The sequence below is a fragment of the Podarcis bocagei genome (genome assembly GCF_964188305.1).
Source record: "Podarcis bocagei genome assembly, chromosome: 5".
Lineage (NCBI taxonomy): Eukaryota > Metazoa > Chordata > Lepidosauria > Squamata > Lacertidae > Podarcis > Podarcis bocagei.
In genome coordinates, this window is record NC_138129.1 from 48091893 (window position 1) to 48118629 (window position 26737).

At 44.0% G+C, this 26737-nt stretch overlaps 1 protein-coding gene across 1 annotated transcript; it reads left to right on the forward strand.

Annotated features, from left to right (window-relative positions):
- Positions 1–6321: 6321 nt before the first annotated feature.
- Positions 6322–26529, forward strand: LEMD2 (LEM domain nuclear envelope protein 2). Its single transcript, XM_081195271.1, has 9 exons — positions 6322–7473; positions 8906–8946; positions 12770–12845; positions 15204–15280; positions 15913–15992; positions 22198–22343; positions 23774–23875; positions 23970–24072; positions 24632–26529. Exons 1-9 carry the CDS (start codon positions 6348–6350, stop codon positions 24780–24782), a joined length of 1902 nt encoding a protein of 633 aa, XP_081051397.1. The 5' UTR covers positions 6322–6347; the 3' UTR covers positions 24783–26529.
- Positions 26530–26737: the final 208 nt, after the last annotated feature.

A 26737-nucleotide genomic window follows, 5' to 3' on the forward strand; every position in this document is an offset into this window, starting at 1 on the left:
ACTGTTGAACATTTATTTAGAACAGAGGTAGGGAACTACCAGCCCAAAGGCCAAATGTGGCCCCTGAGGCTTACCCTGTTTGGCCCTTAGCATCTCCTCTTCCACTACAATTGGGCTTGGTAAAAGCCATCTACTAGAGTCAATAGAATACTTTTTCAGCTCTAGTTGCTGAGGGGGCTGTTTCAGGGATTCACAGCTGGGGAGAGGGGTTAGAATTAGTGCAGAAGCACAGGGCACAACACTGATCATGGAAGTGCCAATGACGCTGATTGCTCGACGGGCAACTTAATGGACCACACCTTTGAAAGGCAGCAGCAGAAAGGACTGGACATCATTCTCTGGAATGATGGGTGGTATTCAACTAACTGTAACACATCTCATCAATGCAAGGATTTCCTCTTGTGCAACAGGACCTTCCCCACCATCTCCTCCCTCCTTGTGCACACGCTGAAAAATGCTACAATTCCCAGAGTTCCCTGTGAAGAAGGATTGATTGTTAAACCACTCTTGGAATCATAGCTCTGGGAGAGGAATCAGTGATTCCTAACAACTCTCAGCACCCTTAACAAACTGCAGGTCCCAGAATTCTTTGAGGGAAGCCATGACTGTTTAAAGAGTCATCGTTTAAATATATGGCCTGAATGTGTCCTTCATCTGAACAGAACAGAGGACAAGAGACCCTGGACAATCTAGTAGCATAAAGGGGAAGGGGTGGAGCTGTGCCGCCATTTTCACTGAGTCCAACAGGATGGTGCTCCACTAGTAACCATGTTAAGTACTACAGTCAGGAGCCACTCTTAGTGCTGAAACCACTGAAATATTGTGGAGTCTGAAGACTGGACAATTAGTTTCTTTACTGTGTGCTATGTGAGCTTGGCCACACTTCACTTGTCCCATGCCTAGAAAATACGAGTCCAAGCGGTTTTCCGTTTGCCCTGCCAGTTTTCCTGGCAAAACCTGCTCATTACCTCTGAATCAGAGCCAGTGGCGTAGCGTGGGTTGTCAGCACCCGGGGCAAGGCAAGTAATTTGCGCCCCCTAACCCATGGATTTGCGCCCCCTAACCCGTGGATTTGCGCCCCCTAACCCCCAGATGTTGCGGCCGGTGCGGCCGGCCCCCCCTGCACCCCCCACGCTACGCCACTGATCAGAGCAAACATCAATCCGCAGAAAACCCAATTGATGTTTGCTCCAGTTCAGCAGTCAGCTTCTCCTGAAGAAAAGCAAGAGGCCCTAAGAGAGGGCCAAATCATAATGAAGCAACCTGGGCTTCTTTTTCCACCAGACACCAACTAGGGTAAACCATACTGGGCCAGCCAATATAAATATTAGACAGGGAGCCATGATGTCTGCCTCGCTGCAATGAAGGGAGCTGTACTTTGGTCACAATCCAACCTAGACTGTTGCCCATGTACAGCATCAGCAGCCACCACGGTCTGCTGAAGCGCAGTGGAAGTCCCCAAAACTGTTATGAAGCACAGAAAGGACTGGAGGAAAAGCTATGCCAGGAGCAGGAATGGAGACAGTTCAGTTAAACACTATCCAACCTAAAGGGCATTTGATACCTCACACAGCTTGCCATTTGACCTGCTTCATGCAACCTGATTCATAAGCCTGACTAGTAGTAAGCGCCTATAATAGGATTACAGTCAAAAGAGTCAAAAGACCACACAGAAGACAAGGCATGTGCCACTTGTTTCACGTGGACCTGCACACACTGAAGTGCTCAAGGCAGGTGGACTTACCACCATCACTGGCTCCTTCTCCACTGGCTCCTTCTCCACTGGCTCCAATTTTTGCTCCCACATTAACAGCAGCGGTGGCAGCAGCAGCACAGGTGTTCCGGGTCCATCTCATCAAATAATATCTCCATGAGGAAGAGTCGTTCTTCAGAGGTATCATGGGTGAGGTCGCCCCAGACAGTGCGGGCTCTGCCACCATTTTGCAGCAGCGGCAAATACTGCTGTGAAATCTTAAACAATATTTGTTGCAGCAACAGCAAGTCTATTGCAGGGTATTCATGCATATATGGACTGCTGTTTCCATGTGTCCATTTAAGCACCTTTATCCAGTTTTATGCCTCTGAAATCCACCTCAATGTTTCCCATAGACAGATAGATAGATATAGATATATTAATATATTTGCACTGTGTGTTGTTGAACCCTCCCTCCATTAGTACTCCACACCATCACCATATGTTCTGCAAAGCTTTTTTTGAAATTCGGGTTTTCCAAAATACCAGATTTGCACACAGGAGCAATACTTCTTTAAAAAAGAAATAAAAATATTATTTCAAAACAGGGTGCCTGAGGTCCATTGTGGCATGTATTTAGGTATGTGTTTTCCAATATACGAGATTTGCACAAATGAGCAATCAATTTGTTTTTTGCTTTTGTTTTTAAAGAAGTCTGTTGCTCCAAGGAAGGCAAGGATTTGGAGTTGCTCACATTAAAGACTGCTGCTTCCTTTCCTTCCTTTTTCTTTTCCAGCCTCCTATACCTGCAAGGGCAATTTTTATTTTTAATATAACTGTTTTGTGCAAGAGATGTTCGGCACCAAAGAGATGTTTTAAAAATAAAAACACCACAAATGTGCCTTCAGCAACCACCAGTGGAAAAGGGCAGCCTCCATCCTTTCCTTTGGGTTGATGGAAAGGAAACGGCTGGGGGTGCTATAGAAAGCACCCAATTAAACATTATTACACATGTTGAAAGGCCTACCCATACAATGCGCTACAGCTCGTTCACAGTCAGGTAGCATTCAATTCTATATTGAATTTTCTTCCTTTATCAGGTTATTCACAGTTCAGGAAAATCTGAAATTAGTGGAAGGGAAGTAGGAACTGCTACATGGATAAGAACATTTTTGTGGATGCCACAAAATGGAAGAGACACAACCTACTTCAGGGGGTTGTTGTGAGGGTAAAATGTAGAGGAGAAATATAGACCACCTTGAGCTCTTTGGAGGAAATATGGGATATGAATGTAATAATAAATAAAAACAAGCAAGCAATCAGCTTCAAATCCATATTCAACTCCAGGGTGAACAAGCTCTAAGTTTCACAGTAGTCAACATTTAAACTTTAAAGAGGTCCTGCCTGGGCCACCTTGCCCACATGCCTCACTCTGAGGAACAACAGTTTCTCAGATCAAGGCGTAGGTGTCAGACTTTGGATCCCTCCCCAGGTGGCAGTAAATAAGCAGATCAAATGAAAGGAGCAGTCTTACCAGATAAGTTCTTTAATAATCACAGCAAGAGACAAAGGAATACATCTCTCTCTGAAAAAATGGTGTTGCTCCCAGTAAAGGTTTGCCCCCTCCATCCCCATTAATCTACATCACGCCTTACGCCAGGTATTCTGAGCTTGTTACTGCTGTGCTTTCTGTTCTATCACTTTCCAAGCCCGTCTAGTCTTAGCCAAGGGGGGTGGGGTCAGGAATGCTGTCCAAGGACACTGAATCAGCCAGCTGTCTCGCTCGTGACATTTCCTCTTCTAGCTTTTCCTCACCCAGTATTTCCCAGCTTTCCCCCTCTGGACTATGCCCTTCTGCAAACCACTGTTCTAAATCCATACTGTCCTCCTGCCCGTGGGAAGGTTCAGAAAAGGGGGAGGGGCGGCTCCCACTATTCCTGCTCAGTCCAGTCCCTGACAGTAGGTACCATTCCAGAAAGCACTTTAGGGATGCCACCACCACAGTGATGCTCCTAGAGGTCATGCCACAATGGACCAGGATGAGTGGGGGCAGCAGTAGCAAGCAAGAAGCAGTGGCTGGCAGCCCAGCAGGTGTAAAGGCAGAGGCAGCTGCAGAAGGGCAAATAGGCAGAGGGCCCTTGATACTCTCCCTAAGTCAAATCCTGTGTAGAAACCACTGGGTTTCGTGTGGCAGAATGTAGTCTATTGTACACAAACAGGTCCCTTCCATTGTTCCATCGACATTCTATCTGGCATGTACCTCCCAGAATGAGGCTTTTTGGCTTGGGACAGTTGTTCAACATCCTAGCCCAATCAAATCATAAAATGAAAAGTTTGGAATGGTGAAAGAGTAAAGAGTAGTTCAATCTTTCCCTCGCATTACTTCTGTCAGAAAGTCTGCCTCTTATTTTCAGAACTCTGGAAGTGGGTATCAGTACTCAAAGACACCCCCCCCCCATAGGACATGAAGAGCTCAATGAGTGCCCAAGGTACGTTTAAAGATCCTTATATTGTTGCTGTTATGAGGAACATTAGTCACTATTTACGCATTATCTTTAATTAAATTCAAATATTAAGCAGCAATATTTCAGCTGTTTTCATTTATTTTTTATATAGAGCAGCGGGAAAAGCAATTACTCTACATCTCTGATGTGCTAAATTTAATTTTCAAATCACGCCTTTTTTCTTATTTAATTATGAGCACCAAGTCTCTTTCCCCCCCTTAATTCAGTCCTATTCCTGCTCCTGTAAACTTCTGTGTTAGATGATCAGATGAAGTAAATTGTAAAGGGGAGCAAGGTGACATTGGTTCAGAATTCTACACGGAGGGGGTCCAGAGATTTGTAAACTGACAATAGAAGTGGCATATCTGTGTTCCCCTTGACAAATGCCCATTACATTAGTGCTGAAATGAATCCTGCTCCCTAAATCCTTATCAAAAAACATTCTACTGTGGCTTCGGAGACTGAGGGTTGGATCCTAACTAATAGCACACTCCTAGACATGCCTACTCAGAAGTAAGTCCTACTGAATGCAGTGGAGCTTACTCACAGATAAGTGTGGCTAGGGTTCCAGCCTTAATCATACCTTTAATGAATCTACTCTAATACAGCCCTGGATGTCGGCTGAATATTTAGTACTATATCATACCAGTATTTGACATCAAGTACATAATAGCCAATGCTAAATTTGTTATAGCCCATCATGCAAATAGGAAAAATGTGCCCAGAAAGTAATTTTCTCCTTTGGAACCAAAGGGGATCCAGTAATGTTTTGCCTCACTAGAAATGCATTCGATGGTTACACTATATTTGATGCAAGCTAAAGGGGGAATTTTTCTAAGGTATAATAATAATAATAATAATACATAGCAGCCTCGGCAAAATGGTAAGCTCATTAACTGAGAAACAAGGTTTTCTCCATGCACAGGATATACACACTTTGAATTGTTTAGTCTGAATTTATTTATTGCATGGTGCTTCCTCAGTTTATTTCATTACATTCTTGACCTTTTCCAGGCCAGTTTAAACCCTCTTGGCCCCAGATCAAGTAAAAAACAGAAAGTTATAGCCGCAAATTCTTGAGCTGGCAGGATACAAAATTGTTTTACAATTACAGTATTTCTTTAGATAAAGTTTTAGAGCAAGGTGAACAGTTCTATTGGCTACCCAATTTCCAGCTGGTGGAATGAAACGCAACAATAAAGGGTCGTTTTAGTTTTATTTGTATCCAAGTTTGCTGCAGCCCCTCTAAAACATGTCCTCCTAACGAACGAGGGCTGAGAATGAACACAGGAATGAACAAAGAAAAGGGATCATTCACATCGGCTCTTCATTAATATCGTTATTCCTTGCCCCAGTGGCCCACTGGGTGCATTGCGCCTCCTGCGAGCCTTTTCCCACGACGCTAAAAACCAATAAAAGCAATCTTGCGCCACAATCCGATACGCGTTTACATGGAAGTAAGCCTCGCTGCGTTCAGTTTGCCTTACTGGCAGAAACACATGCACCGGAATGCATCCCTAAGGCATATTTAATAATGGAAGTAAGGAAGGAAGGAAGGCAAGAGGCCAGAATTCAGGCTATACTAAAATAAAGAAATAATCATCTTTCCACATTTCGGAATTAAAGATGGGAGGACTTTAAACAGTAACAATATTTAAGGTGCAACAGAGATTGGGGGAGGGGGGACAAGTCCGCAGTGTACTCTGCCACTGATCCTAGCTGTCAGCTTTTCCCTTTTCTTGCGAGGAATCCTATTCGGAATAAGGGAATTTCCCTTAAAAAAAGGGAAATGTTGACAGCTATGCCACTGATACGTGTACGTGCTTTTTGCTTTCTTTTTTGTTTATTTATCTCGCTACAAGGGCCTGGCCGGCTTGCAGTACAATCCTAGTATAGACGTCTACTCGGAAGCAAGCCCTCCTGAGCTCAAAGGCACTTTCTCCCAGGCAAGCGTATAAAAAGCAATGCAGCCTCTCGGAGCGCCATAAGTGACCCTCTCAAGATGGCGGCCGCGTCGGAGGCGGCCCTGACCTCCACATGATGGCAGCTGGAAGAGAGACGCCTGCTTGCCCCTACCAAGATGGCGGTAAGCCCTTCCTCGCCGGAGAAGGTATCACTTCCGGCTGGCGCTCCTCCGCTCCTCTCTGGCTATGGCCGCAGCGGGTCTGTCAGACGCAGAGCTGCGGGCGGAGCTGCTGGCCCTCGGCTACCAGCCGGGGCCCATTACCGATTCCACCCGCAAGCTCTACGCCAAGAAACTCACCCGGCTGAGGGCCGAGGTGGCCGCTGGGCTGAGGAGCCGCGGCAGCGCCGCCCGGACACACCCTCAGGGCCCGAGCAGGCCCGCGAGGCCCAAGGCCGCGGCCGGGCCCAAGGCGGCTCCCCGGGGGCCCCGCGTCCCGGTTAGGAGGGAGGAGAGCGAGGAGGAGGAGGAGGAGGAGGAAGAAGAAGAAGAAGGGAACGACTACGAGCCGCCTCGTCGGGAGGCGGCGAGCGGGAGTCGAGGGCTGCTGCCTCAGAGTAATGACTGGCGGGCAGACAGCGGGCTCGCCGCCGCCCGGAGGCCCCAGTTGACGGCTCGGGAGGGAGCGACGCCGAGCAGCCTCTGGGAGGAGGGCAGTAGCGGGTTGGCTTCGAGGAGAGCCCGGCTGGAGGCGGGAGAAGGCTTCGAGGCCCCTTACCAAAGGGAGGCGGCGGCTCCCAGGTTCACCTCCAGCCCTTCGTGGGGAGCAGCATCCCCAGGAGGTGGAATAGGGTTAAGTCCCAGCAAGTGGTGGGAAAACGAGCAGAGCGTGAGCCCCAGCCTTTCCTGGAAGCCCCCCGTGGTGGGGGGCAGTGCTGCAGGCTTCAGTAACAGGGCCCAGCTAGAGGCCGAAAGGGGGGTCACCCCCAGCTCCTTCAGTAACAGGGCCCACCTAGAGGCCGAAAGGAGGGTCACTCCAAGCTCCTATTTGGGGTCGCTGACCCAAAGGAGTGAAGAGGGGCTGACCTACAGGTCCCCGTGGAAAGCGCAGAAGGAGGTTGGGCTCCCACCCAGGAATTTGAAAACACCACCATGGGGGGCAAGAGAGCTGAGTAGGGAGACACGTTGGGATGGGACGCGCCAGCATGTAGGCTTGAAACCCCAAGCTCAGGGCATAAGGAGGAAAGGCAGAGGCCTAGAATTTTATCTCTCCTGGTTCCTGTGGCTGGCAACCATAGGACTGCTGGTCATTTTCCTGGGCATCCTTTGGGTGAAGATGATGGGACCTCCCCGACTGGAAGGGCCTGAGAATTGTACGTGTGCAGGATGTAACGCTGCTTTTCCTCTTCAACACCGCTTCCATCTCTTCTTCCTCTTACAGATAGCCTCATTTAGAGTTTTGTTGTTCCAGTCCCTTTTCTTTTCAGCTTGTTGCTTACAGAAACACAGCTTGTAGAACTTTTTTGTGGCAAAAGTTAGCATCCATTCCTTCAAAAGCTCATAATCAATGTACAAAAATGACTGAGGCCGCATGCTCACATTTCCCCCCTCAATGAATTCTAGGCACTGTAGTTTGTTAAGGGTTGCTAGGAATTGTAACTCAATGATGGGTTAACTACAGTACCCAGAATCCTTTGAGGGAAAGAATGTTGCAATGTGCTTGAAAGTTATAGTGTGTGCATAGCCTAAGGATGAATACCTTTTCAAATAACCATTATAGGAAGTTTGTCCTGGCCCAGGTTCTAAGGATATGTTTTCAAAAGAAAGCTTTGTGATGTCTTTCAGATTGGCTGCCTAGCAACTACTGCTCTTGAAATGTTTAATAGTTGCACACACCAAAGAGATTAAGCAGATGAAAAGGTTCTTTCTACCTTTTGAAAAGGATAGACTGAATTCTCCTGATGTATCAAATAATAATTCTCTTGTATGACTTTAGAATGACAAGTGGGAGGTGACCATGGTTGTTACTAATAGGATGTTTCCTTCACTGTCTTAGACTACCATTCCAAAAGTCATAACAGTTACTTCAGTGACTACAAATTCATGATCAATTGGACAGTTTTTCTGGTCACTGTTTTTGCAAAGCATTGTGGGAAAATGTGTAAAAGACTCTTCCCACCCACTTGTATTTTAAAATCTGGTGAACTTTTATGTGGCAATATATATTGGCTGTTACCCTTATGTTACAGATTTATGATGAGGTAGTGGGATGTAGCATCCTTTCACCAGCATTACAAAGTAACTTTTCCTACAGTATGATAGCAAAATACTGTCTCAGTCAAGATTTGTCTGCACTATGTTTTAATCCATAAGTGTTCAATAAGCTTGATCACATTTTCTGTCTATAGTTATATTCAGAATCAAAACCCCAGATACTCTGCAAAGTAAACAAATGTGCTTATTTTGACATGAATGCAGAATAGTTATTTCTCTTGTCTTGTTACTATGTTATGTCAATCATTTCCTTTTGATGGGAAATCTATGGGTGCTTAACTTTGCAGTAAGTCCCATTGAACAAAATGGGGCACTTCCAATGAACATTATTAGGTTCGTATTGCAGGTTTAACAAAATAAAATGCTTAGAAAATAAATTCCAGAACGGTAGCCATGTCCATCTTCTGTAACAAAACGAAGTGGGATTTAATTCGCAAAAGTTTATGCCACAATGAATCTGTTAGTTTTGAAGATGCTACAAGACTCATTGTTTTTTTAAAAAAATAAATCCTTATTTCTTCTCATTCACAGTTAACCTATTGTCCATGGATTGTGAAAGAACTAAAGAAGGTGTAAGTGTGAATCTTCTTACTATCTCCAATGTTAAATTTCGTTAATAAGTACAATGTACAGCTTACCTGTGACTGCTATCAGCCCCAGCCAGTTTGGCCAAAGGCTAGAGATGATGAGGAGTTTGGTCCAACAATATCTGGAGGGCCACAGGCAGTGCATTTTTTCGGGGGGGGGGGGGGACACACGCAGAACTGTAAACATTTTGTGAGTCTAAGTTTGGCCTCATTGAGGGACAGTATTTCATTATGAGTAGGAAAATGCGAGTATTCCTAAACATTTTTTTTAGAAAAAAGCACTGCCCACAGGTCACTTAGTATCTGTGTTGCTACAGAAGTAAGCCTCTGCTATTTTCCAAGAGAAATCTAATGATTTATTGGTGTGCAATTAACAGACAGCTTCTTATAGATTAGTAATTCAGACCATGTAAATCTAAGCTGCTGCAAATCTAAATCCTTCTTATCTTACAGAAATATTCGTTAGTCAGTTGTAACAAAAGTGAGACTGATTTGTGACAAGGATTTCATCTGTAAAGCTACTTTTCAATAACAAGCTTAATAGAGCTAACAGCCTTTAATCTCTCCTGATGTACACATGAGTTGTAACTTTTTCTGTAACATGTAGCTGAATAAGACAAACCTTGTTATACAATATAGTAATAATAATAATAATAATAATTTATTATTTATACCCCGCCCATCTGGCTGGGCCTCCCCAGCCACTCTGGGCGGCTTCCATAAAAACCAAAAATACAGTAAAATATCACACGTTAAAAACTTCCCTGAACAGGGCTGCCTTAAGATGTCTCCTGAATGTCAGGTAGTTGTTTATCGCTTTGACATCTGCTGGAAGGGCGTTCCACAGGGCGGGCGCCACTACCGAGAAGGCCCTCTGCCTGGTTCCCTGTAGCTTTGCTTCTCGCAATGAGGGAACCGCCAGAAGGCCCTCGGCGCTGGACCTCAGCGTCCGGGCAGACTGATGGGGGTGGAGACGCTCCTTCAGGTATACTGGACCGAGGCCGTTTAGGGCTTTAAAGGTCAGCACCAACACTTTGAATTGTGCTCGGAAACGTACTGGGAGCCAATGCAGGTCTTTCAAGACCGGTGTTATATGGTCTCGGCGGCCGCTCCCAGTCACCAGTCTAGCTGCCGCATTCTGGATTAGTTGTAGTTTCCGCGTCACCTTCAAAGGTAGCCCCACGTAGAGCGCATTGCAGTAGTCCAAGCGGGAGATAACCAGAGCATGCACCACTCTGGCGAGACAGTCCGCAGGCAGATAGGGTCTCAGCCTACGTACCAGATGGAGCTGGTAAACAGCTGCCCTGGACACAGATTTGACCTGTGCCTCCATGGACAGCTGTGAGTCCAAAATGACTCCCAGGCTGCGCACCTGGTCCTTCAGGGGCACAGTTACCCCATTCAGGACCAGGGAATCCTCCACACCTGCCCGCCTCCTGTCCCCCAAAAACAGTACTTCTGTCTTGTCAGGATTCAACCTCAATCTGTTAGCCGCCATCCATCCTCCAACCGCCTCCAGACACTCACACAGGACCTTCACCGCCTTCACTGGTTCTGATTTAAAAGAGAGGTAGAGCTGGGTGTCATCCGCATACTGATGAACACCCAGCCCAAACCTCCTGATGATCTCTCCCAGCGGCTTCATATAGATGTTAAAAAGCATGGGGGAGAGGACAGAACCCTGAGGCACCCCACAAGTGAGGGCCCAAGGGTCTGAACACTCATCCCCCACCACCACTTTCTGAACACGGCCCAGGAGGAAGGAGCGGAACCACTGTATAACAGTGCCCCCAGCTCCCAGCCCCTCAAGACGGTCCAGAAGGATGCTATGGTCGATGGTATCAAACGCCGCTGAGAGATCCAGCAGAACTAGGAAACAGCTCTCACCTTTGTCCCTAGCCCGCCGGAGATCATCAACCAGTGTGACCAAGGCAGTTTCAGTCCCATGATGAGGCCTGAATCCCGACTGGAAGGGATCCAAATGGTCCGCTTCTTCCAGGCGTGCCTGGAGTTGTTCAGCAACCACTCGCTCAATCACCTTGCCCAGGAATGGAAGATTTGAGACTGGGCGATAGTTGGCCATCGTGGCCGCATCTAAAGATGGTTTTTTAAGAAGCGGTTTAATAACCGCCTCTTTCAGCGGGTCTGGGAAGGCTCCCTCACGGAGGGAAGCATTCACCACCCCACGAAGCCCATCGCCCAGTCCTTCCCGGCTAGCTTTTATAAGCCAGGATGGGCAAGGATCCAGGAGACAGGTGGTTGGTTTCACTCGTCCAAGCAGCCTGTCCACATCCTCGGAGGTAACAGATTGAAATTGATCCCACTCAACTTGACTAGACAGAACTCTAGCACTCTCCCGCCCCAGCCCTGCTCCCACGGTGGAGTCTACTTCTTCCCGAATCTGGGCGATTTTATCTGCAAAAAACTTTGCAAAATCATTGCAGGAGAACATGTGGCCCGTACTGGGCCCCGATGTTGCAGGTGGTTCCGCTAAATTGTGAACCACCTGAAAAAGTCTCCTGCTGCTGTTTTCTGCAGATGCAATAGAGGCGGTGAAGAAATTCTTCTTCGCCGTCGCTATCGCCACTTGGTAGGCTCGACGTTGAGCTCTAACCTGTGTCCGGTCAGATTCGGAATGAGTTATCCGCCACCGGCGCTCTAGCCGTCTCAACGATTGTTTCATTGCCCTCAGATCCGTGGAAAACCACGGGGCTGTCCGGGCTCCATGCAATCGGAGAGGGCGCTTCGGAGCCAAACAGTCAATAGCCCTGGTTAACTCCACATTCCAGCGGGCCACCAGGGAATCGGCTGAAAGGCCATCAACATGGGATAAAGCATCCCCTATCACTCTCTGGAAACCATTTGGATCCATTAAGTGGCGGGGGCGGACCATCCGAATTGGTCCCACCTCCCTGCAGAGGGGATGGGTCGCAGAGAAGTCCAGTTGCACCAGGAAGTGATCTGACCATGGCACTTCTTTCATTTCGCTTTTACTTAGTGTCAGATCACTAACATCCATAGAGGTAAACACCAGGTCCAAGGCATGTCCACGGCTATGGGTTGGGCCAGACTTATTCAGGGACAGCCCCATGGAGGCCATGCTTTCCACGAAGTCCCGAGCGGCCCCTTGTAAGGTCGTGTCGGCATGGATGTTAAAATCCCCTAGGACAACCAGGCTAGGTGTCTCCAGGAGAACATCCGCCACGACCTGAAGCAGCTCGGGCAGGGAATCCTTGGTGCAGCGGGGAGGTCGGTACACCAAAAGGAATCCTGTACTGCCCCTATTGCCCAACTTCCAGAACATGCACTCAGAAAACTGGGTCTTCCCAATAGGACGCCTGGTGCAAACTAATGACTGGTTATAATTAAAATGAAAGCCCTTAATTTGTTTTTTGTACATACGTAGATTTAAGATTATTTATCATCAAACTTACTTAGAATATTATAATTTGAGATCTGAGGGCTGTATAGCTTTTGTACCCCCCCCACCCCAAAATCCAATGTTTTACAGTGCACATAATCCACAGGATGTGATGGGTTTTATTCTGATAGTGACTGCAGTGAAGGGAACTGATATATATTGAGTCCACTCATTCTCCCTGTCATCATACAAAATGATATACTTTAGCAATGACATTTGCAGAAAGAGAGAATTAAACTTCTGGCAAGAAATGAGGTCTTATGAGTCCATCCATAGTTTTCAGTAGCTAAATTAGAGCACATGAGAAATGTCCTATTTAATAGTTGTAATTTTTGTAGTTGGTTGAATTAAAGATCTGTTGAATAATTTTCTCTCTTAATTTTTCAGTACTGTCAGGAAAAACATGAAGAAATGGTAATGACCATTCTGTATGAACTATACAATTATCTTGCAGTTCAAGCTGGTGAGTTCTCATTTATCTTTTTACCAAACACTTTGTTCAAAGAAAATAGGTGTATACTAGCTAGCTATTTTCAACCTTAATTTGAATTTAAAACAGCGAGGACTGTTTTGTTTCCCTTCAAAGGCTGCAGAGGAATGTAGGGGAAACAGCCTTTCTAAATCTGAGCTGCATTATTATTAAAACAATGACGCCCTAGTATGGCACTGATGTTTTCACTTAGATAAAATGAGATTTAGGGTCATAGTCGACTAATCCATTGTGCTAGTGTGAGACCATGCAAGGATTCCCACTAGCGCAATGGGTATTCCCTCCTTTCCTCCAACTGTAGATACGCTGTGCCATTCCCAAATCAGCTTTGGGAGGATGGGGGAAAGCACAGTACAAATTTGATGAGAAGAGAGGGGGACAAGGTTCCATCAAGTAAGGAAAATCCTTATGCTAACATAACCTTAGCATTTGTGCTATGTCAAGCATTTCTCAGGTGTGCTTTCCTGATGTGACGCCCACTCCATGTCCAAAATAAAGATGCAGTTCACAAGTTAAGTTCAAGACCTTCTTCTAGCTTTCACAGATACACAGCATAGTTTTAAAGGGCTGGCCAACACAATCCAACAATTTCCAGAACACTGTTACATTTAGCAGCTGTCTAATCAAAATATCCCAAAGGATATTGATACGCTTTTCCTTGTGAAAGCCATGGTTGTGTGCTGATGGTGAGCTCATCCTTCACCTATCTCATCCTGGATATATGGAATGTTTCCAGGAATGAGTTCCCTGATCACAGCAATGTATATGCCCCCTTTCCACCAGGCTGGCCCATTTTATATCATTAACCATTACGTTTCTCTGTATGTATCCCCATCTGCATTGCAGAACTGAACTGTGTCTGGAAAAACCTTTGGAGATCACTACTAGGCAGCATTTATTTAACACCAACAAGGTCCTAGATGCAGTAGGCTGTAATCCTCTGCACACATTGGACACAGTGGGACTTTCAAATCAGAATGCAAAGGATGGCACTGTCAAATAACTTCTTGCGTAGTTTTCAAGGTAGTTGGTATCTTGAATGTTAATTTTTTTTGCAGCTGTCAGCACAACAGACATTTTAATAGCTGGCCAAAACTACTGTGTGGGCAGTGGATGGTAGGGGTTTTATGCCACTGTTTCATATAGTAGGCTTGTTTCCTGAATTTCAGTGGTTCTTAAGCTTTGTTGAAATTAATTTGTTTGTTCTTTGTACATCACATTTTCTTACCTTGTGGCCACTCTGCAGGGAAGGATACTTAAAAGTCTTTTGAACTAAAAATCAATGTCTGGTTATGTTCTTTATAACCACAGTGCTGTACATTCACAGTGGGGGGCGGTGCATAAACTGCTTGCACTCCTGAATAATTAGGCTGCTTTTCAGTTCAGATTTTGAAGTTTAAGTTTAAAATTGGGTTGTGTCATCAGCGTGTGGTGGAAATATCAAAGCGTTTTTGATGGCTTCATGGCCTTGCAGATGAGAAACCAGTTTTCAAAAGAAAACTGGCACTGGACAACTGCTTGTCAGGCTGTATCTTAGAGTGTCCATTACAAAAGGCAGCAATCCCGTCTCACTCCCCTCTTGTGTTTATTGTGAAAGTTGTAGTACTAGTATGCCACCCTTCTTCCAAAGATCACAGGCAGTCACAACAAAATGGCGAAAACAAAATACATAATAAAAACAAGAACAAAGCATTAGCCCTCCTCCCACAAGCACATTTTAAGGGCCATAGAATGTTAATCAGCCATAGGCCTGGTTATAGAGAAATGTTTTCGCCTGGCACCTAAAGATTTGTAATGAAGGCATCAGGTGAACCACAGAACATAACCTGACCAGAAGCTAAGTGGCAGGCCCACCCTAAAACTTTTTCAGCATTGGAAGCCGGTCAACGTGTAACATCCCTGATCCCATCCCGAATGTGAATCATCATGAAAGCATTTTTTTAAGGGGCATGTGGGGGGTGTCCTCAGACATGTTATAAATCTTTGTATAATTCAGTAAATTTTTCAGGCACTGTTTAATAGTATCCTATTAGCCCAAAGCATTAGGCAAGGTACAGTTACACAAAGGAGGAACACATACATGCATTTCTTCAAGGGTATGAGCTGCTCTCTTGGAATAAATGTGAGGTTTGATTGCCTTATGCTAGCGTATATACAGCACTGCAAATTTTATTAAGTCATAAAACTAAACCAGGTCTATATTCTGTAAAAACATTTTGGCTAGCATTAAAAGTGCTTTAAAAAGAAACTTAGCTCAGTGCTTCTGTACTATTTGGCAACTTTCATGATTTCCATGTCAATAATTTTTTCTGTCTCTCCCACCACCACCAGGCAACTTTGAGTGTGGAAACCCTGATAATCTAGAAAGTAAATGCATTCCAGTTAGTGTGGCAAAGGAATATATAGAGGTAAGCAAGGTCATGACATTTTTCTATTATGGTATATATTTGTATCTGCTATTTAGTGCATTAAAACTACCTTCTATTTTATTTTTTCCCTTCAGTAATTGTTATTATTATTTTGGCTGTTACTTGGTTGGCATTTTTTTATTTGGGTTGTTGTGTTGGAAAACCTAAATAATATGACTGCTGAAACTTGCAGTTTCTTTTTCCATTTGAGAAACCAAAATCTTCCAGCATTTTAAAGTCGTTGCTTACAAAGCAGTACTAAACACATTGCTTTCCTCTTTTCTTTTGTGTACCTCTCTATAGAAAAGGATTGTTAGTATACTATAGTTATGCACACCTATGGAGTGTGTTCCTGCATCAAATATGATCATAAAATTATAATCTTAGCTACTTGAAAAACTGAATAGAATCCTAACACTCATTTTAATGTATTTAAAGTGTTGCTAAACTAATTGTGCTGTAAATAGGAGACTACCTGGGTGGGTGCCCTATGCATATTTTCTCAAATTCTGTGGAAAAGCAGGTGGAATATAAATATAATAAATTAAATAATATGGAAAGAATGTATTTACAGAAAAGTCTCACTGCTAGCTGAATGCAGAATTTACATCTTGGGGCCCACTTCCTTACAGAATGTGACTGCCTACAGTGCACAAAGGTTTGCGGATGCTTTGCAGCGGTTACTGGACAATCACAGAGACTCGGGCATATGGTAAGTTCATTGGAATGACCTGTGTTAAATTTATCTCCATATCTGTTCACTATCCCATGAGATTCAGTGGAGATGTGACTCAGGGAACCATAAGTGACTGTTTGAAAAACAAGCAATGTAAGACTTTCCCTAGGAAGACCCCCCAGGCTTCTAGAACTAGCTAACTACAAGTGTTCTTCTAAACCTGGCACTGTAAGATGTTTTTATTTAGATTTGCATTTGATCTGCAGAATTTGATACCCACCAAGTTGCCCACCTGTGGTTTGGTAATTCACCTCCTTTTGCTTTCTGCCTGAGATTGCCAAAACATGGGTTGACGGGCATCTGGAAGGTCATAGTTGCTAGCTGTGCAGCTCCATAACTCTCAAAGAAATGAAAGGCTGGATTTATAAAGGTGCAGTTGTACCAGGGCCCAATGCCTGCAAGGGGGCTTGGACTGAGCTTCCTTTCTCTTCTCCTCCTCCTACTCCTCCTCCTCCTCTTCAGTGTCCCCCTACATCTTATAAAGCAAGATGTGCAAACACCCTTTTAAGCAATTTCTGAGAGATAAGCCAGCCTGGCTACTCCCACTTTTCTGTGTTTGTAGTCTGTGAATGAAGTCAGAACTGTGATGAGTGAGTTATTTGGACAACATAGTACAGGAATCCCTGCAGTTCTAAAGAGCTGCTTTTCTCCTCTCCCTGTTAGAGTGTGCTTTCCTTTCCTGCTTCTGTCCTTGGGATTTCTATAGTTTCTTTCCATTCCATTTTGTTCCTTTTTAAAATGAAAGAAAACCGATCTGCTCTCCACAATCCCCCACCCCCAGTGGCTATAGGTAGTGTTCGAAACTCCCATTGTTCTAGGCGCATTTTGCGTTAAGGAATTTCATTAGTGCAAGCAGTTTCTGAGCTCTGGGCACAGTACTGCACCTAAGATTTCAGATTAAAACTGCATAGTGGAAGGAGGACTTTTTCTGCCTCCCCACTTCCAGCTACTCTGAAAGCTGGAGAACAGACACTCTTAAAAAATAGTAGGGGTGGGCAGGGAAAGGACTAGACCATCGGAAAAATGAACATAATATTTTAGCAGCAGTTAATTCATTTTCAGCTTTGTATTCTTGTTATAAAAAAGTGTGCCTAGACATAACCTAGTTTCTAACACAGGATATAGGTCTAAAATAACTCCTTAGTAATAAATCTATTGTGCACTCTAACCTGGGAGCAATCACAGCTGAACACGAGTGGAATTGTGCATCTAAAGCATCCAACCATCTGGCCAGGTTAGTATTGGTTGAAGCCTTGGAGGTATATTTAAGTGGGAGTGGGCAGAAAAATCTGGCGCTTTTGTAGTACAAAGGTGCATCGCTCTGGTTAAAGGAACCAAAAGTTGACACCTATGATAAAAGCACCAAGTCCCCTTTTGTAGCCATTTAATGCCTCCTCCTGTATCTCCACAACATGCATGCGACACAGGTTTGACTGACTGACACAGGTTAGGAAGTGAGCAAAACCAATGAGATTTGAGTATAAAATATAAAAACGCGTGTGTATTCATTTTGTTGGTTGTCAAAATGTTCGTGTTTTGCTATAGGCTGTAAAACTGCATTCTCAGAGTATTTATTTGATAGTCCATGAAAGTAATAATAAATTTGTGAGTCTTTAAGAAATATCTTGACATATTTTCTGGTACTTTATTTCATGCATTCCTTTTGGGAGGAAGAGGGGGCTGTTTGATGAACTGCACCATCCCTCCAACTGCCTTAATGTGGCCTTGATGATGTTTGCAGGCCTGACTTGTAATGCTTGGCTGTTACACTTTATTTCTTTTTTATTTGTGGAAACTAGTGTGGTGTAATGATGGGGACTTCCTGGTTCAAATCTTACATCTCCTTAGGACAGTTGCTCTCACATTCATACCTGTAATATGGAGATGATAACAGCCTACCCTACAGGGGGAAGGTAGGGGAAGTCCCACTGCACACTCAGAAATCCTTGTGCTGACAGGATGCTTATTTAGCACTGCTCTGGATATAACTCAGTACATAGACTGGCTGTCATTTCTCAGTCTGAAACCTCATTGGATCATATGAGGTAAGCAATATTCTGGCACATCATAACTGAGAAACCTGAGACTCTCTCCCTGCTAATACCAGGGTGTTGCTTGAAATACCAACAGTTCAGAATGCAGTGATCTCTCAGTTATGGAACAAGGGTACACTGTGCCTTTTCTGGTCTTTCAGGTGGACTGTAAAACTGATTCCAGTCCTCTGAAATTTATTAATTTTATTTTGTTTTAACTGGTTGATACTGAATACCATGTACTTTATGCAGGTGGTTGAAATATGAGCTTGGTTGTGCTGGCCTAGCTTTCATGTGGTTTAAATTCAGGAGATTCACGGAGCATTTGTTCCTGTTCTCTTGTGCTCGAAGTAAATGTAGTTATATTAAAGGGAAGTTTTATGCTCTTTAAGGCATCTATAACACACGAAATTTGGATGATCTTGGTCACATCTTGAGAGTAGCTAACTTGCTCACTGGCATAAAGGGCAATATCCTTGCTGTCATTCAGTTGGTTCTGAAAGAACAGAATAAGCTTTTTTTCAGCAGATGAGTTTGTTTATTTGTAAATGGCGGCTGCAGACTGTGTCTAGAGAGCAAACATCACCCTGTGCAAATCATTTCAGCTCTTTGAAAAATCATGCCATCTCTCTGAGTGCCTATTATATATTTATAAGGACTTCCTTGCCTGTCTCGTCCCGATATTATAGATTACTCTCTTGAACTGTGAGGGAGATATCAAGAGCCACTTGCTGCCGGCAGGGAGCCCATATAAATATATTTTCAAACTCTCTAATACAGATGTGCTATTTGAAAACACAATTATTTTGGTGAGCAGGAAAGGATGGATAATAGCAATTTGAAATGCATTCCTTTGCAGTTACCAGGGATTCACGCCAGCTAGTGTGCTAAGATTATTCCATCTCCACTCATCTTAGTTATTTCTGTATGGTGTAGAATTCCTTATTCGAGACTCTCCATTTGAAGTCCTGTCTACAAAAGTTACTGTTGAAATTCCCATAGGCCTCAAATGACTTACTGTTTCTCATGGAGCTTGTAGTCATGTCTCAGTTCAGGGTTTTTTTGGTAGGGTTAGCCTGTTAGGACCCTGTTTTCACAACAGATTTTAAATCTGTTCAGCCACTGTGGCTTCAGTCTAACCAAAGATATTGGGAACGATTGTTTTGAATAAGCCCTTTCATCCTTTCACAGAAGTCCCGGCACACTTATAAGCGTGATGTAGTGATTAGAGTGTTGGGCTCAGACTTGGGGTACCAGGGTTCAAATCACCAATAGGCCGTGAAACTTGCTGGGTGACCTTGGGCTGGTCACTGCTTCTCAGCCTCACAGAGTTGTTGTGAGGATGAAATGGGTAGGGGGAGAATCATGTATTCTATCTTGAGTTCCTTGGAGGAAAGGTAGGATATAAAAATAATAAGAAAATAAATAAATAACTATAATTCCTCGAGTTCGTTGTGGGGAGCCATTGTTGTTAAAATGGTATCAGATTCAATCTTTTATCAAGGCAGAATGATAGAAGAGTAAAACAATTTGCCTATATATGTGTCCCTTTTGAAGCCAGTGAGATTAGTGCACAAATTTGCATAGAATGCCAGGTACCAAATTTTAATTATTTTAGTATGGAATACAGTTCTGAGTAATGCTTTGAAGGTGATTCCAAAAGTACAGTCTTGCTGTGTTTTCATGTAAGTTGGTACATGCCAATGCCTCAGTTCAGTAGTGTTTATTAGATTTCAGACATAATTTTGAGGCCTTCTTAACTCTCACTGCTGTAGAATAATTCAACAAGCCTGAGGCTGTGAGCAACAACAAAATACTCTCCTCCCCTAATCTCATCATCTAAAACTCTGCTGTAACCTAATGTTCGAAAACGTGTTCCATTTTTCCATTCTTTGTATAGGAAGACTCCACACTGCTAAACACTGTTCCCTTAGGGACATGCTTAGAATTGCTGGTGGGATGGAATTCAGTGCTTTCTAATTAAGATTTTCTTCACTGTTACAAGTCATAGCCTGGAAGCGTAAAATACACTCCCCAGTTTTGTATTCACCATAATTAAGAGTTTCATCAACACTTGAGCAAATGGTTCCTGTTCTGGCAGCTCAATATGAAACTCAATAAGAATGTACAGCATACTAAAGACCTGCTGCAGGCTTTCCAACAAATGTTGTGTGAACTTATTTGACACTGTTCTGTTAAGAGCAGAACCAAATAAGACAGCTGTGCTTGGAAACCCTGCTGCATATTTTAAGATCTTTCAGAAACTTGGGATCCAAATAATCCATGGGGATGGATAAAAAGTTGAGTGTGATGCAGTATGTCAGGAGCTTATATGCACTGCTCAGCAGTGTTTCTTGGCCAACTGATTTGGACTATCTGTAGGATGAGCTATTAATTGCAACCCTGGTGTGACATCAGTTAGCTGCCAAAAATGTGATCACCTGGATTTTTTTTATATACACTGATTGAAAAGGCCTGGAGACTGGGAATTCTACATCAGGGCTCTTCCAGATTTCCAGCCAAACACTGTGGTTTGGTGATATACCACAATGTTGAAAAAACAAGATGCATTGGCCTCTGTGTGCAAGACACCAGGTGAAACTGCCCCAGCTCTCACCTCGAGTTTCACCCAGGCTCGCAGGGTGGGACAATTCAGCTTGTTTGCGCCACTCAGCTGGGAGGATGAAAGGTCCCCCTCCCAGCTGAGACAGACCCAGTGCTCTTGCCACTCACACACAAGCAACAGAAGCTTCAGGGTTGCTTTGCGCAGCTCAGCTGGGGGGAGGGAACGTCACCTCCCCCAGCTGAAATTGCCCCGTGCTCTTGCACAGGCAGAGCATTGGGGCTCCTTTAACTGTTCTCTACAGAGAACAGCAAGCACACTCCCCTCAACTGAACAGTTTCACAGAACCCCCACCCTGTTGCAGGCTTGTGTGAGCCAGGGCTGAGCTAGGGGCTTCTTTAACTGCGGCAAGGGCAGCTGCACACTCCTCAGTTTAAAGATGCAGAGGGAGGAACAAGCTGTATCGAGGCCCGTCGGCAGAGTAGAATGGCAGTTTCACTCAGTGATATATCATTGGGGAAACCACCACCGCTCCTGAGTCCCTCTGCTAGTGGATGCTGCCAGCAGAGGGGACTCAGGAGCAGTGGCGGTTTCACCAGTGATATACCGCTGAGTGAAACTGATGTCACGGTCTGCTCCTCATACCGGTCCTGGGGATAAATTGATATATCACCCAGGCCTAGCATGTACAGACTCTTAAATTCTATATTCACACATTCTGCTGTCATGCAAGTCCATTTACTCAACTACTGTACGTGGTTTGAATGCACTCCATGCCCAGTTACTAAATATCCTGAGTCAATCATCTCTTGCATTGAGACTCTCTTATCACTGTTTACTCTGCTGGGTCCATGGGAAGCCAAGTTCCTGTAAAGCCCCTCTGGTATCTGAGGAAGTATGCATTCACACGAAACCTCATACCAGTAACTAACTTAGTTGGTCTCTAAGGTGCCACTGGAAAGAATTTATTTGTTTTGTTTTGTTTCTCCTCTGGCACAGTTAGCCAAACTATCTTTTTGTGGGGATTAGGAGCTGGAATTATCCTAGTGGCCATTTCTAGTATTTTCTTATTTTGCAGGATGAGGTTTTTCCTTATTGCAGATTTGCACAGAATAAATTTGGTGTGCATATAATTGTAGGCTTTCCCCTCATCCTTTTCCAAAGATGCACCAACATTTAATGTAGGTGAACTTAACATTTTTCCCAACAAAATTAACTGCTGGAATTTGTTTCAAGGAAAATAGACTCAACATGCATGCACACTTTCACTTGATCTCTGTGCAGTCACTGGAGGAGGGAATCCAGTTTAAAAGTTTAATCTCCTGTATACTGTACTAAGAGGTGCTGTCAGAAGAAACAAAAATACTATAGAAGAGGACTACCTTGCTAGTGTGCTATCTTTGTTTGCTCTCCTCTCATATCCTCCTCAATCTGCTGTTAATGAGCCACTGCTGGAATATTCTGAGAAGGTTGGGAGCAAGAAACTAAGGAGTGTGATGGAGAGGATAGCATGTTTATAATAAATATGGACCATCAACTTCTTTGCATTGTTCAGTCAAGGAATATTTCTGCTTCATCCTTTCAGGTTACAAGGCGATGAGAGTTCCGAAACAGTTACCGCAGTGAGCCAAGTGGTTTGTCTCGAATCCACCCGTCCCCGGATGGGCTTAGGCTGCCGTTTCCGCCGGGCACTGAATACAGCAATTACTAACCTATTTATATTCTTTTGGAGTAAGTTTCCCCCTACTTTATCTGTGACAGCCAAGATCTCCCAACAGTCTTGTACAGTATGAGATTCTGGAAGGTTGAGGGAATAATGAGTGAAATTGCTGAATATTTAATCTTGGGCCTAACAGCAAGAAGCAGTCTTGAGACTGGCTCATGCACTGTGGGTGTTTGCCATTTCATGAAAATCATCCCGTGGAGGTTTCTCTGTGTGCACCACAACTTCATGCAGTTGTGCTCTGGCATTTACCCCAATGAATTCTGCCCTCCTCCTCACAAGGCACTATTAATACCCTGCTTCCTTAACAGTCACAGTATTATTCTTAGTCATGCATTGCTGACTAAGCACAGATCATGCACACACATTAGGTGAGATCCAAAGTAGTGTGGTTAGGCATACATTCGTGCAGCAGGGTTTCTGCTTCCTCTCTTTCTCCTGCAGCCATCTGTTCTCCCCCTCAAACCTCCAGAAGGTTGCCCACCCCCAAAGGAAATTTTTGGGAGCTGCATGAAGAAGAAGCAAAACCTAGAACCCCACTGTGCAAGAGAATTTTCGTTGCACAAATGGGCAGACCTCATTGGGTGTCTTCTGTTGTAGGGGGAATTCCCTGCAAAGAATGTGCATGTGAATGATATAAATGGGAACAGGATTTAAGAGGAAAGTACCAGCAGTCGGCCTTTATGCAGCTAGTGTGTTATAGTGGATGTTGTTTGGATTTAGACTTGGGAGGGGGAGACAAGGTTTCAAATTCCCACTCAGTCATAAAGCTTGCTTGGACCAGTCACTATGAATTGTCAGGATAAATTGGGATAGCTCTGAATTTCTTTGCTGAAAACGTGATATACTGTGATGATCTGCCGAGTTGGTGAAAACGAAGTGTTATGTTGCCATATTTGTAACTCAATCCTTCACTGAAGTCTTCAGTTAACAGTAATTTAACTTCGTTTGCTGAAGCATAGAGATACCCCGTGAACTAGCAAAGCTAGTCTGATTTTATTTTGTTTTTAATCTACAAATATTGCAAATGTAGCTGTATAGCACCTTCCAAGAAACACATCTCTGCATAATGGCTATACAGTGGTACCTCGAGTTAAGTACTTAATTTGTTCTGGAGGTCCGTTCTTAACCTGAAACTGTTCTTAACCTGAAGCACCACTTTAGCTAATGGGGCCTCCTGCTGCCCCAGCACGATTTCTGTTCTCGTCCTGAAGCAAAGTTCTTAACCCGAGGTACTATTCTGGGCTAGCGGAGTCTGTAACCTGAAGCGTATGTAACCTGAAGCATATGTAACCCGAGGTACCACTGTATGCTGGGTGCATGGATGGGAATTTTTAGAGAGCGCCTTTGATAACTGATCTTAAGGATAGCAATGAAATATTTCAGGTTAACTCGTGTGTATTTAGAAGATTTCATCTCTGTGCTTCCTTCCTCACAGGTTTAGCTTTCCTTTGGGGGATTCTGATTCTTCTAAAGTATTACTGGCGGAAAAGGGAAGAAGAGGAACGGGACATGTATAAAATGGTGCAGAAAATCATAGGTAACATTCACCTGCTAGTCAAATTATAGGTAAAATCCTCTCAGTTTCATCAGTTTGCTTATTTTCCTGACTGCATGCGTTGTTCTCTCAACAGCTGCCGTCCAAGGTCACTACAAAGAATGGGAGCAGAATCTGGAACGGTACCCATATGTAGGCATTCTTCACATCAGAGACACACTCATCCCACCACAAGACAGGTGAGTTTTTCTTTGCCTTTATTAAAGGTCATGATTAAGTTACCATGGAGATATGAGGTCAGTCTTCCAAAAAGGTGGCCAACCAGTTGTCCCTGAGAAGCAGGCTGAGGAAGCAAGCATCCCCTCATATTTGTCACCAATATTTGGAATGCCTAAGTACTATTTTCCTCCAAATATAGATAATAGCCACTGATAGGACCAGTCTTTAAGGGATGTGCCTGATCATTTCAAGCCATCTACGCTCGGGAACACGATAACCTGCAGCAATGAGCTCTATAAGTTTATTGTTCATGGGTCAAATGAATATTTCCTTCTGCTTGGCCTGACACTTTTGCAGAAGATGTCTTTTGAGTTCCAGTATTTAGAGAGAGAGATATCTACAATGACGTGGAAAGTTGGAAAGGGGCCTTTTCCCCCCTTTTGTACCTTCAAATGTTGGCTGCTACAGAAATGATCCTTGGTTGATCGTGCTCTAAGCATTAGATTAGACCACCATTTTCCTGCATTGCACAAATGCTCAGCTTTGGTTACAGTGCTCTCTTTTTTTTTTTATCCCCAGGAAAAAAATGAAGCGGGTTTGGGACCGAGCAGTGGACTTCCTCGCTTCAAATGAGTCACGTATTCAGACCGAGTCGCACAGGGTGGCAGGAGAGGATATGCTGGTGTGGCGTTGGACGCAGCCTTCTTACCTCTCTGATTCAGATCATTAGCTCTGACCAGAGGCCAAGCCATTGGTTTAACACTGTGCAGGGCAATGTGCCCTCTTCTAGCTAGGGAATGTCCTGTTGCCCATACTCAGGTGAACCCCTGATACTACTGTACATGTGTGTGAGAGCTGTAGAATGACTCCTTGGGGTGATCATTTTCTGTAAGGAATATAAATGTTGAAATGCAGGTGCACACCAAAGTTACTCTCATGGCATATCTTTGGCTTCCATAGCGTAACAATTTAAAAAAAGAAACGGGATTCCTTGCCCTAATTGAAAGATGCCATTGATAGTTTTGCTTTGGTATTAGGGAAGCCTGTATCTGACCATCTACTCAGAATGTCGGTGCTAAGACCACTAAAAGATGCTTTGTAAAGGTGTTCATTACAGAAGCACTGTGGATAAGAGTGGACAGCAAATATGCGAGGTATATTTGTTCTTAGAAACTGATCAGGAATAATCTACTGGCATTGTTTATTGGGTGATGGGTGGGACTGAGAGGACCAGGTCTTGAACCTTTGGAGGCAAGGTGGGAGGGGCTTAAAGCTTTTTTCCTTAGGCAGTGGTAGGGGAGCACATTTTCTTACGAGAGCAGTAGAAAGCATTCAGTCTTAAAATGGCTTGGTGGGGAGCACCGGAAAGCAACAGCTGTGCTTTTGGGTCGTGTGCCATACTAGAGAGCAGATGGGGCACCAACAGTGTTTGGTACAGAATCAACTCACAAATCAAGTGTTTACAGGATTGCCCAAGGAGTGGAAATCTTTTATTCAGCCAATATAGTAACATGTTTTGTGCATATAGCACCTTAGTTGGTCCAAGTTCATGCTGGTTTGTTTGTGAGGGGGAGAAACGCACCAAAATTGCCATGCACCTCTTCAGTGACGTCATAAAGTCCGAGGCTCTGGCATGATGGCACGTCATTCCATTATTGGTTCAAGGCATCCACTTAACTCATTATGAACTTCACCTCTGTCCGGTGGATATAGCAAGTGGCATATGAATTTGGAATAAAGTGTGCACATTTGAGCCTCTCTAAGTAAAATGAGCTGAGCCTTTATGCTACCTTTTATGACATGTTTTGTTTCAACTGGCATATTTATTTGCAAGTGGGTGGTAGCCTGAACTTGGAAGTTTGCCCTTTTACTCCCCCTGCTGGCAGAGCTGAAAAACTGACGGATTGGAGTTTTCACCTAGGTGCCCTTCGAGGCTGTTTTAGCAGCATGCAGCAATTCATTATGTGCCTCCTGCTGATTCATCAGTGCTGAAATCAGTGCAGAGAAAAGCAGCCTCCAAAAACAAAGCACCAGGAGGTCTTATTGGTTAAGTAGAAGAAAATCTTGCATTCATTTAATTTTATCCCCACATGTTGCCATCTGTGGCGTAGGCGGTGTCTTAGAGCAAAAGAAGAGATGTAACAGATGTCTCCGTGACATTAGCCATCCTTTTTTTTTTACACACAAACACTCCCCTTCTACTGTTGAAGCAGATAATCAAATTATTGCTTTTAATGTATTCTTAATTTCTGCTGATGTTTGCAAAAAATTCCACAGTGCCTGCATTCTTAGGGCTTTAAAAGAAACATTTGTGGGTATTTTTTACCATCAGACTCTCAAGAGGAAATGCCAAACAATATTATGTACAGTTGACTAAGCTGTTCATTTATTTTTATGTAGATGGGCTGGTGCTATTTATTATACATTTTGTCTCTGTCCATTTTATCTTGCAAAATAAAAATTTGCTACAAATGGGACTGACTGATATTGGTAACTAGTACCATCTCCTGACAAGGCAGATGCAGGCAATTTTATTTCTCTGGATATTTAATGCTCAAAGCACTCCTGAACTGAACTTCATCTGATTATATTGGGTTGCAATGAGTTATAGACAGCACTGGACAAGCACAATGGTACTTGTAAAAACTAAGGCCTTAGGGTGAGGTCCCATCATCCCTGACTATT